The 12,164-nt window shown below is 39.1% G+C and overlaps 1 protein-coding gene and 1 long non-coding RNA gene across 12 annotated transcripts in view; one reads left to right on the forward strand and one right to left on the reverse strand.

Moving 5' to 3' along the window:
- Positions 1-3,197: 3,197 nt before the first annotated feature.
- LOC116085615 lies at positions 3,198-4,125 on the reverse strand. Its single transcript, XR_004116664.1, has 2 exons — positions 4,091-4,125; positions 3,198-3,305 (listed from the first exon to the last, which is right to left on the reverse strand). It is a non-coding gene; the product is annotated as an uncharacterized LOC116085615 (long non-coding RNA).
- Positions 4,072-12,164, forward strand: part of LOC116085613 (ankyrin repeat domain-containing protein 18A-like) — a 152,959-nt gene continuing 144,866 nt past the window's right edge. For all 11 annotated transcript variants that reach the window (XM_031363173.1, XM_031363163.1, XM_031363171.1 and 8 more), the window contains exons 1-5: positions 4,072-4,489; positions 6,652-6,766; positions 7,408-7,581; positions 9,505-9,611; positions 10,804-10,865. In XM_031363173.1, the coding sequence (XP_031219033.1) occupies positions 4,236-4,489; positions 6,652-6,766; positions 7,408-7,581; positions 9,505-9,611; positions 10,804-10,865 (712 nt within the window). In that variant the 5' untranslated portion in view covers positions 4,072-4,235. The remainder of the gene's footprint in view (positions 4,490-6,651; positions 6,767-7,407; positions 7,582-9,504; positions 9,612-10,803; positions 10,866-12,164) is intronic.

Below are 12,164 nucleotides of genomic sequence, written 5' to 3' on the forward strand. Positions count from 1 at the left end.
GATTCCCAGTTCAAAGGGTCAGAAGACATCTTCACCAAAATCATAGAAGTAAACTTCCCTAACTTAAAGAGAGAGATGACCATAAATATACAAGAAGCCTAGAGAACACCAAATAGATTGGATCAGAAAAGAAAATCCTCCTGCCACATAATCAAACATTGAATTCACAAAACAAAGAAAGAATATTAAAAGTCATAAGGGAAAAAGATGAAATAACATATAAAGGCAGACCTATCAGAATTACACCAGACTTCCCAACAGAGACTATAAAAGCCAGAGGATCCAGGACAGATGTCATGCAGAACCTAAAAGAACACAAATGCCAGCCCAGGCTACTATATCCAGCAAAACTCTCAATTACCATAGATGGAGAAACCAAGATACTCTGTGACAAAACCAAATTTAAACAACATCTTTCTACTAATCCAGCCCTACAGAGGATGATAGAAGGAAAACTCCAACACAAGAAGGGTAACTACATACAAGAAAACATAAAAAATTAATCACCTCACAACAACCTAAAAGAAGACACACACACACACACACACACACACACACACACACACACAAAATACTACCCCCAACACTAAAAATAACAGACACTAACAATCATTGGTCTTTAATATCTCTCAACATCAATGGACTCAATTCCCCAATAAAAAGATGCCAGCTAACAGATTGGATACATAAACAGGATCCAGCATTTTGCTGCATACAAGAAACATAACTTAGTCATAAAGACAACACTATTTTAGAGTAAAGGGCTGGAAAAAAGTTTTCCAAGAAAATGGTCCCAAGAAACAAGGTGGAGTAGCCATTCTAATATCCAATAAAATAGACTTTCAACTAAAAGTTATCAAAAGAGGTGGAGAACAATACTTTATACTCATCAAGGAGAAAAGGGGAACATTATCAGGTGTTGGGAGGGGGGAACAAGAGAGAAACCCTCAGGACCAGCAGAAAAAATGGACATATGCTACCTCTGGGGTGGAATTTTCGGGTCCCTCTAGAATTTACTAGAGACCTGGGAGGTGAGAGACTCTCAGGACTCAAAGGGAGGAACTTTAAATGAAATACTCAACAGTGGGGAGAGGGAACTTGTAGAGTCTACCTCCAGTAGAAAGATAGGGCATCAAGTGGTGGGATGGGGTTGTCATCCCACAGTTAAAAACTCTGGCCTAGAATTGTTCCTGTCTAAAATAACTGCAGGGACAAAAATGGAGAAGAGACTGAGAGAAAGGAGGTCCAGTGACTGGCCCAACTTGGGATCTATCTCAAGAGGAGGCTCAAAGGCCTGACACTATTTCTGATGCTATGGTGTGCTTACAGATAGGAGTCTTGTATGGCTGTCCTCTGAGAGGCCCAACAAGCAGCTGACTGAGACAAAGATATTTACATCTAACCAATGGACTGAAATAAGGCACCTCTGGGGTTGAACTAGGGAATTGCTGGAAGAAGCTGAGTAGGAGGGTAACCCTATAGGAAGACAAGTAGTCTCAACTAACCCGGACCCATGAGATCTCTTAGACACTGAGCCACCAACTAGGCAGCATATACTAGCTGGGCAGACTCTCCTGACACATATACAACAGAGGACTGCCTGGTCTTACTTCAGTGAAAGAAGATGTATCCAACCCTCAAGAGACTTGAGGCCCCAGGGGGTGGGGAGTGGGGTGTGAGGGAATGGGGACATCTGCTTGGACACAGGGAGAGGAAGAATGGGATGAGGAACAGTCAGAAGGTGGACTGGGAGGGGGATAATGGCTGGACTGTAAAAAAAATAAAAGTGATAAAAAAAATTGTGCTGGAGATGTAGCTAATAGAAAGAGAGCAACTACCTAGAATGTCCCCAAAACATTGAATCCCCAGGAATATTGAATACAAAAGGATTAATTATTTAGAAAGTATTGGTATCTTAACACAGGAGATAATTAAGAAAAGAGGTACCTGAGTGTGAAAATAGTCTAAAATGGACTAAATGTGGGAAAGTGTTGACTACATTATTAAGAATAAAATCAACAATGAAAATGAGTAGTATTTGGTCTCTTTGTAGCATAAAACAATTTAGTGATATTGGAGTATGTAATGATATTCATGTGAAAAATATGATTCATTGTGATAGAATTGAAGGAGAAATCCATTATATATCAAGTGTGATTTGCAAATACAGATGACATATACAAGGTGTGAGGTAAAAAATCTTCATCTAATCTGTACAAATACATCAAATATACACAGGGACAAAATAAAACAAGCTCAAATTTTTTCAGACAATGTAGTTCCAGATTTGAAATTTCTTAAGTAAGTCAGCATTACATATATGTTAAGAAACAAACTGAGAAAGAATATAACTAATTTACCCTTGATCTGGCTAGTGCCTGTCTTGTATATAAAGCAACATTTCACTCTTTTGTGACTAGGGTGGGAGTACCTGCAGGGAACACCCATCTAGCATCTCACCAGCAACACCCTGGACAGACTCTTCAGCTGTCGGTTTTGGCTCTTTTACAGGTATTGCTTCACTATGAAATATAAAATCTCTTTAACATTAATATAAAAACTCATTTAGTAAGTATTCTGAATTCTTATTATGACTTCCTAATGTATCTTACTTTAGAAGTTTTCATAATATTAAACTTGTGTTTCAAGAGTTGATTATGATTGGTCACTGATTTCCTTATAATTTTTTGTTATGTTGAAGACATGAAGAGAGATTAACCCCCAATTAAAACAACACCCCACCCCTAACACATACAGACAGAGAAGGAGTGTTGTGGTTCTTCCACATGCTTTGTTCTGGTGGCTGCAGTAATTGATGGGATTTTATTTACATGCTCATGAAGTTAGTATTCCTATTTCATTCATCCTTCATGCTCCTAGGATGATACTCAACCCTGGATCTGTCATGACAATTTGCTAGCATTTTCTTGAGACTAATATTCTCTCTCAAGTAGTGGTAGACCACAAAATTGACCCCTACCTCTAAGCATCCCTCTCCAGCACGTTCAGAATTTTAAATAATTCATTCATGAATAAATACTGAAACCATCACCTGAATGTTTTGTGCTCAACAAGCATTTTTGTGTAACGCTGAGTCCTTATTACTTTACAACCTATGCCGAAAGTCACAGGAGGACAGTCCTTTCCTCCAGCTCCTGTTTTCCTGACTATAGCTAGGAGCCTCAGACTCCAGGGGCTGTGGTTAGTAGACTCTGAGATGACAGCTTTATTTTCCTCTCTCCCACTTTGAGTCACCACTGCTGAGGATCTGGTAGAGTGGGGTTTTGAACCTCCTCTTCAGAAACCTGTTGAGCAATATTTCAGGACATGAGATCAAGGCAGAAATATAATCTATACTAGATTTCTGTACACTATTGCCTTTTGAAATACCATTCTAAATATTATCCCCCCAAAAAGAAAACTTTAAGGAAGAATTTTAGGGCAGAAGTATCACACCCTTCCTATACTGTCTGTGCTTGCAGGATTTTTAAAAAGTGTGGACACAGCCAAGAGTTAAGGAACACAAATTTTTACTTAAGCATTAGAAAAGAATAGGAATATCAAAACAGGTTTTTGTCAACCTTGTCTTTCTAGGAATCCAAGCAAATCAAATTTAAAAAGTGACCTCACACACTTTAATTTCAGGGGATAAGAATGACTTGAGAGATTGACTGATGGGCAACACCGACAAAATGCTGAAAGATGCCAAGAAAAGAACACAAGTGGTCTGAATGTCAGGTTAGCATTCATCAGGCAAAGAGCCCCTTGCAGGATCCAACCTTGGCAGAAGGAAGTGTGATTACTAGGCCTTCTGAGCTGGTGATCGTAGCAAGGCTGTAAAGGATCTGAACCATCATCACCCAGCTCCCCTCAGTAATTGGCCTTTGGAGGCCAGAGAGGTAGTCTACTCTAGAGCTACTACAATTAACAGGGCTTTGCGGGGAAGCTGTGCAAGGTAGGCCAGGTCTCTGTAGCTGGAGTCTGAGGCAGACACGTGTAGCACACAATTGTGAGCACTTGCACTTGCGTGTCGGCATGCTTCCTCGTTGCTAGGCAACAAAAGGGATTCCGCTCAAACTGAGCCACTGACCTGCCCTGGCTGGACGCTCCTGTGGCATGGTGGTGATATGTGTGTGTGTGTTTCTAAGTTTTAGTGTGGGATCTGGGAGGAGGTGAGTGGCTAAAGGGGAGGGAAGAGAGGGCAGCACGGGCCTAGGTGGCCCTAGGCCTCTACCATGCTGGAGTACATCGATTATGATGCCCAGACACTGAATGCCTCTGAGCAGTCACACTGGTATTGGCGCCTGTGGACCTGCTGCTTGGGCTATGGGTGCCTTGATTACCAAGTGGATGAATATCCTGCCAGCCTCATCCCATATGAACCTGTGGGACAGTTCCAAAGGGCAGCCAGCATGGGTGATTTGTCTACAGTAGAGCACTTCATCACCTCCCGAAGATACCACGTGGATAAATACGACAGGAGGAACAGGTAATAGGTCCTTGGAGGGGAGATGAGCAGAAGGGGCAGGACCTGTTAGGGACAGTCAGGGACAATCAGGGAGAAGCACCACCTTCCAAGGATTTTCCTAAGAGAGGGAAGAGGGCAAGGTTTGATTCTGCTTTCACTGAGCCTGCCGGGTTTTCTGCTGGTCATAGACCCCTAAGTATTTGGGACCTACACACCTTGGAAGGATCTAGCTGTTAGGCCTTCTTTAAGGGAAGCAAAACAATGAACTTCAGTTGGTTTCTGAATCCTTTTACATTGCTTCCTTTACAGTAGTTTCTTGGACACTTTAAAGTAATTTAGGTAATAAGATGACATGCATTTTCTTTTAAAGTGTGTATTTAAAGAATTTTTAGATTTATGTATGCAAATTTATGTATTATGTTTTGCTTGCATGTAATTTCTATGCACTACATGCGTCAGAAGACAGTATTGGATTTGCTGGAGTTATAGATGACTGTAAACATCCCTAGTTTTTTGGCTTAAAGCTTCTTAAAAGTCAAAACAAGGGAGCTATGATGTCAAGGGTTATGTCCTTATAGAGAGTTTACCCAATTTTGGTGTGAGTCCATGGATGTATAAATGACTAGAAGGCAACCAAAGATGATTTGCTTTGCTACCAATTGGAGTCTAGAGTAACATGGACACTGTGTCCATAACTTGGGGACTAGGCTATATTCCTGTTGGCTGCCAACATGGAAAGTTACCTATAGGTGTTGCAGGATTTTCCCTGTCCATTCACATTGGGGCCATGGGAGGTCTGTGACTGGACAGGGAAAAAGGAGGCAGATCTTAGAGTTGCAGAGACAGAGAACATGTAGGGATAGGAGAAGGAAGATGGCTGCTGAGTGCACCCGCGTGGCATTTTCCAGCCACAAGTAGCTATGGTTTCACAAGGTTAAAAAATTCGGATAAAGTTTTTATCATTATCAGTTGGCTCTGAAATTACTGTATTGGCATCTTGTAAATTGTGATATTATTGATACATAAATCTAATTGGTTAATTAAGCTTTAAGAGTCTTGATTCTACTGGGTTGCTGGGTCTTGTGATATGCAACCGAGAGGCTGGAGGTTCCATTTAGTTTACTGGAATGTGTGACCACCGACTACAAGGGTTTATGGCCGAGGAAGAACTAGTGGTGCCAGGGACAAGCGCCTGATCACAGGAGTGTGGTTTGGCATAGCAGGAGAGTCGGCCAGTTCATTTTTTTAATATTTCCTGCAACATATAGGCATTAAGAAATGACAAAAATCTCTTTACCCAAATTCATTTTAAGAGCTAAAATTTACATAGATAAAAGATTTGCCATGAATTGTATCATGTATCATTTGATGTAAAGTACAATGGACTGCATGATAACCTTGTATTTTGTATAGTAATAATTTTAAAAATATTACCAATTATAATTGTAAAAATGTCATGAATCATTACAATTATCCCAGAGATGCTAAAATGTAAATGAAGAATAAGGTAGTCACAGTGGTACTCGCCTGTAAACTTACCTATTGGGAGAATGAGTTAGGATGATTATCAAGTTCAAGGCCAGTCTTGGCAATATAACATAATTTTAAAAAACAGTAAACTTATTTGAATGAAAAATTGCATCTGTACAGTAGGTAGAATTCTTTGATTGGTATTCATTGAGATGTTGTGTTTGATAAAAGTAGCACAAATAGTCATCATTTTCCACTAAATGCTGAGCTGTTGGGTGCTGGAAATAATTGTAGATGCTTTGTGTAGATTTGAACTGAGACATCACAGCAGCACCATGTAAGATATCTATTGCTTATTCCCATCATATGGATGAGAAAACTGAATTTTGGAGCTCATAGAAATCCCAAGAAGCAGCTAGTAACAGATTAGAGAAGGATTCAAATATAAAGTGTGTTTAATTTTCTGGGTGTTCTGTTATTCAGATAGGCTGCTCTGAGCAGGAATGAAGCTTGTGATGGATCGCTTGCCTTGCCATGGGCAGTCATGCACTAGTAAGACAAGGAGCACTTGAGTAGAGACATAAATAAATAAACAAATTCCAGCTGAAACGCTTACTTCAGAAGGAAACAAATTACATACTATCTAGTATTTATAGCTGAATGTACTTTGTCATAGTATTCCATAATCTCCTAAATATCCTTTCAATTTGTAGGACTTCTCTACACTATGCATGCGCTCATAACCACCCAGAAGTGGTGACCCTGTTAATCAAAAACAACTGCAATATTAATGTCCAGGATGATGAAGGCTGCACACCCTTGATTAAGGTAGCTATTGGACAACAGTTTTAAAATGAAACGGATAAGACCTTGTCCATGTTTGTTTTCTGTTGCTGTGGTAAAACAGTGACCAAAAGCAGTTCAGGGAAGCATTTGGCTTACATTTCCACATCACAGTCTGTCATCATGCAGGAGTTCAAGTCAGGAAATTGGAAGCAGATACCACCGGGGAAGGCTGCTTTTTCCATGGCCTATTCAACTTGCTTTCTCATAAAACTCAAGGCCACTGCCCAGTCATGCCATTAATGCCAGTAATCTGATCCTATCAATTTCAATAAACTGTTCCACAGACTTGCCCACAGACCAACCAGATGGAAGCAGTTCTTGGATATCTGGAGCCTATGTCAAGTTGGCAAAACAAACTTTCCCCTCCTAACACCAGCCAATCAGCACAGAACTAGGTATTGTAGCACAGCCCTGAAATTCTCACATTGGGAAAATAAGGTAAGAGGAGTTTGAATTTAGGCCAGTCTGGGGTACTTTAAAAGACCCTGTCTCAAAAAGAGAGAGTTAATACACATAACCTAAGCAAATTGTCTCACCCAAGGATAATTATTCAATGCAATTGTGAGAATGTTTATCTTGACTTTCTTGAATTGAAGAGTTATGTTTTTGTTCAATACCCATAGGCCACAGAGCGAAACAACCTGGAATGCGTTTCCATATTACTGAAACATGGTGCTGATCCACATATGGCAGATTTCACTGGAAATACAGCTCTCCACTATGCTGTATATAATGGAAACAAAGCAATTGCCAGTGAACTGCTGGAGTACAAAGTAGATATTAATGCCACAACAAAGGTAAAGATCATTCAGCTTCATTCCCAATATATTTCTAGCAGTGACTCTAGGATCCATATTCTACATGCCAAAGTTCAAACATTCTCACTGATTCTGTTACGAGTACAATATTTTTCTCCAAATATGTTTTTCATATTTGTGGTAGTGGAAAAAAGCACAAGTTTTCTAAGAATTAGGCTTTATTTTAAAACTAAAAAAAATGGTGAATTTGAACCCAGATATATCACATACACATGAACAATAAAAATAAATAAAACTTTTAAGATAAATACTTTGTAAATAAACAAAAATCTGTAGCAGTTGAGAGGTTATGGGTGGGTCGTCTCTCAGAGATGAGGCAGGAATGAAAAATGAGGAGAGATACAGTTAAAGGCTTGTAGGCCAACTTGGAATCTTAATCATTAAAAAAAAAATCAAGATTTTAAAAACTTTTTCAAATTTATGTGTACATAAGAAATGCTGTTCAGTTTGGAGTTAGTAATTCTCAGTCTAGGAAAGAAATATTTTTCAAATACAGATTGAAACATTATGCTTCAGAGACTCAACTTGAGCTCATTCATTCAATAGGGGCATGCAAACCTTTACCATATGTTTTGGGTATTAGAGGCAAAACTCCATTTAGGTAAGATGCTTTGAGCAAATGAGTGTTTAGGAAAAGTACTGAAGAGGAGTGGTGTTCACAGGAGGTGTGGGGCAGGGGATAGGTGTGTCAAAGGAAAGGAGGTGTGAGAAAATGGAGCAGAGGGTGAAGGGAAATCTACCCATCATGACTCTTTTTTTTTTTTTTAAAGAATTGGTTATTTTATTTATTTACATTTAAAATGTTGTCCCCTTCCTCATTTCCCCTCAGCAATCCCCCATACCCTCCCCCTCCCTTTTGTGTCTATGAGGGTACTCCTCTACTCACTCACCCACTCCCGCCTCATCACTTAGCATCCCCCTATGCTGGGGCATCAAACCTCCATAGGACCACAGACTTCCCCCTCCCATTGATGCCAGATAAGGCCACCCTTTGCTACATACAGCTGGAGCCATGGATCCTTCCATGTGTACTCTTTGTTTAGTGGTTTAGTCCCTGGGAGCTCTTGGGGGTCCTGTTAGTTGATATTGTTCTTTCTATGGGGTTCCAATCCCCTTCAGCTTCTTCAGTCCTTCTCCTAGCTCTTCTATTTGGGGTCCCTGGGCTTGGTCTGATAGTTGGCTGTGACTTATGCATCTGTATTAGTCAAGTGCTGTCAGAGCCTCTCAGGGGACAGCTATACCAGGCTTTTATCAGCAAGTGCTTCTTGTCATCAGCAATGATATCAGGGTTTGGTCTCTGCAGATGGGATGGATCCCAAGGTAGGATATTCTCTGGATGGCTTTTCCTTCAGTCTCTGCTCCATTTTTGTTCCTGCATTTCCTTTAGACAGGAACACTTCTAGGTTAAAAAATTTGAGATGGGTGGATGGTCCCATCCCTCAACTGGGGGCCATGCCTATCTTCTGGAGGTGGTATCTACAGGTTCTATCTACCCTTTGTTGGGAATTTTGGCTAATGTCATCCCTGTTGGGTCCTGGGACTCTTTCACTTCACTGGTTTCTAGGACATTCTAGTGGCTACCCCCAGTTCCTCAGCCTCCACTGCCACATATTTCTATTCAATTTCCTGATCCTCTGCACTTTTCTCCAGTCTCTTCTCATACCTGATTCTGTCCCTCTTTTTCCTCTCCCTCTCTTCTCTCCCTCCCAGGTCCTCGCTTCCTCTACTTCCTGTGATTATTTTGTTCCCCCCTTCTAAATAGGGTTGAAGCATTCATATTTGCTGTTCCTTCTTCTTAAGCTTCATATGGTCTATGGGACAATATATATTTATGTACATAAAATCTGTGATGAATTTTCAGTTGAGAAATATGTTGTATTATAAACATTTTTTCTTTTATAGCATGGCGTCACACCATTTTCCCTTGCTGTATTTGAAAAAAAGGAGAAGATAGCAGAGTTTTTAAGAGAGAGGGGTGCAAATGAACATGAAGTCATTGAGTCAAATAGGTATAGTTTGTTCTTTTATTCAACCTTAGTGTTGTTATTGAGGGTGACAATCACTTAAGTCAGGAATGCAAAACTGATAGGAGGAAGATTGCCTCAAATTTGGAGGTATATAGTGAGGAACACCACGAATTGTTATCTGGGAAATGCCTTCTGAGACCACATCAAGAAAAAGTGTGCGCCCAGGTCTCAGCTCCTCTTTGGATACTGCTGAGTATTCATAGTCTAACTTTACTGGTGATTTTATGTTACTTGTATCAACTGCACATTAATGTTGTTCATTTTGAAAAGTATCTACCTAGTTTAATTTTATTGACCATGAACTTTATAATCACTTTTTATATTTCCACTTTGTTTCATAAATATTTTCCTTTCAAATGCTATATTCAACATTAATAGGTTTAAAAAATCATGCTGCCTCTGATCATTCATTGCTTTGAGTGGTGTTTGAATAGTCAAATACATTACTCAAATATATCATAGCAGTTTAGTGCTATTACCTATTGTATTCTTTTGTTCCTGTCCTCTCTGAATTGTTTTGATGCTATGTTAGTTAGCTATGCACTGAAACCCCTGAAATATCTATGGTTAGGGGCAGCTATCTATGGTGGGTACAAAGAACTAAGACTCAAGTTCCTTGACTCTGCTGGTGATCTCATCAGCAGAGGCCTTTGGAAATGGTTCTGTAGAGCAGGATCATACAACAGAGGTGAAGCCCAATGTGGAAGCAAGAAGAACTACTGCATCAAAGTTCACTGACTATAAACTCCAGGAATCTGGAGCTTAGCCATAGCCAGGAAAAAGCATAAATGGAGGGACTGTGTTCCCCTTCTGTGAGTTCTTGAATAGGATATAACTCAACACCACATAGCAACATTTGGTGATGATTTGGCATTTAGTAGTGAACAGATAAGTAACAAAAACAGTAAGCCTGTATGGTGCTATACATATGATGGCTTCTGAGAGCGCTGGCAGAATAATGCTTATAGGCAAGGATTAATTTCCCATTCCACCAAGCATGTGTCTTGGGAGAGAAGACTCATAGTTAAGTGTTGGGACATAGATTAAATTATTTATAAATAAATGTGTAACGTAAGGTATATTAGCAATGCAAAAATAGGTAGCATGTCAAATATTTGGCAAATGTTTTTCATATGGATATTAAAATAACTATTACTTTCTAACTACATCACAGTGAAACTTCACTTGGAGAAGAGTCATCATCAATGCTTAATTATGATGCACAAATCAATACAGGTAGGAGTTTTGATACTGCTTTATTCTAAGTCAGAGTTCTCAACCTGTGGGTCACATCATTTTAAGGGTAGAATGATCTTTTCAAAGAAGTCACGTAAGACCATCCTGCATATCAGATATTTAGATTATGATTCATTGGAGTAGCAAAATTATAGTTACAAAGTAGCAGCATAATAATTTAATGGTGGGAAGTTACTGCAAATTGAGGAACTGTATTAAAGGGTCAAATTAGGATGGGTGATAACTACTGCTCTAAGTGGTCTATCCTAAAGAAATACATAATTACAAAGATTAAAAATTTAAGTCCCCCAGAAAAAGGAAATAAAGCATAAATGCAGGGATTATTTCTAAGAAAGTTAATATATCAAACCATATTGTCTGAAGAATATGAGTTTATTTATTTTGGGGTCCTGGTATATTAAATATCTCTTAATATAAAAGGAAAGGGGTTTTAAGATAGTACATTGTATGTATTCTTTATAGCAAATTGTATACAATTGTACATTGTAGCAAATTGGACTTTTTATGTGATATGTTGGATTATAATGAATATGTTGGTCCATGTTTTACAAGCTCCAAAACATGATTTCCAATTATTCACAGAAGGAAAACTGAACAAATGACACCATTGTGTAATGCACAATACTAACTCTATTGTCCTAGTCCACTGAGTCTTAATAGCTTCTGTTAACAATGCAAGAAGCACTATCAAGAGTTTTTGCTTATAGCAGCTGTCATCATATCATCTATATACCTTGTCTGAAAGCTGTATTTGGGAGGAAAAACCAATCCAAATGACCTTGTTCTCCAAAGAGATGAGATGGACATTGTTAGACTATAATAAGGGGGAGTTTATTTTGGATTATTATATAAATATTACTGGATTTTTATTTGTGAGTATTAGGATTGACTCAAGGAGTCCCACATATACTGAGGACAAGTTTTGTAACTAAGCCACAATACAAGGCCATTCATTTTGAGGGTTCAAATGCTTTATCCTGGTCATGGGAAATGCTAAGAAGTTCTCACTGAGTTTTTACACATATTTATAATGAAGTTAAAAAAATAATTGTTTTATCCCCTAGGGGGAGCAAACTGGAGGCATTTAGTGAAAACTTGAGTAAATGAATAGTTTATCTACAAGCTTATTAAAATATTTGTTGTGTCCTACAGTACTCCTCCTGGAACTTCCTTCTCTGTCCCCAAGGCTGATGTTCCTCTTCCCTCTCACTATAGATATAGCACAGGCTGATGAACTAAGGTGCCTTTTCACTAGTTACTGTCATGGGAAGTGATGGA

The sequence above is a fragment of the Mastomys coucha genome, unplaced genomic scaffold (assembly GCF_008632895.1).
Source record: "Mastomys coucha isolate ucsf_1 unplaced genomic scaffold, UCSF_Mcou_1 pScaffold12, whole genome shotgun sequence".
Lineage (NCBI taxonomy): Eukaryota > Metazoa > Chordata > Mammalia > Rodentia > Muridae > Mastomys > Mastomys coucha.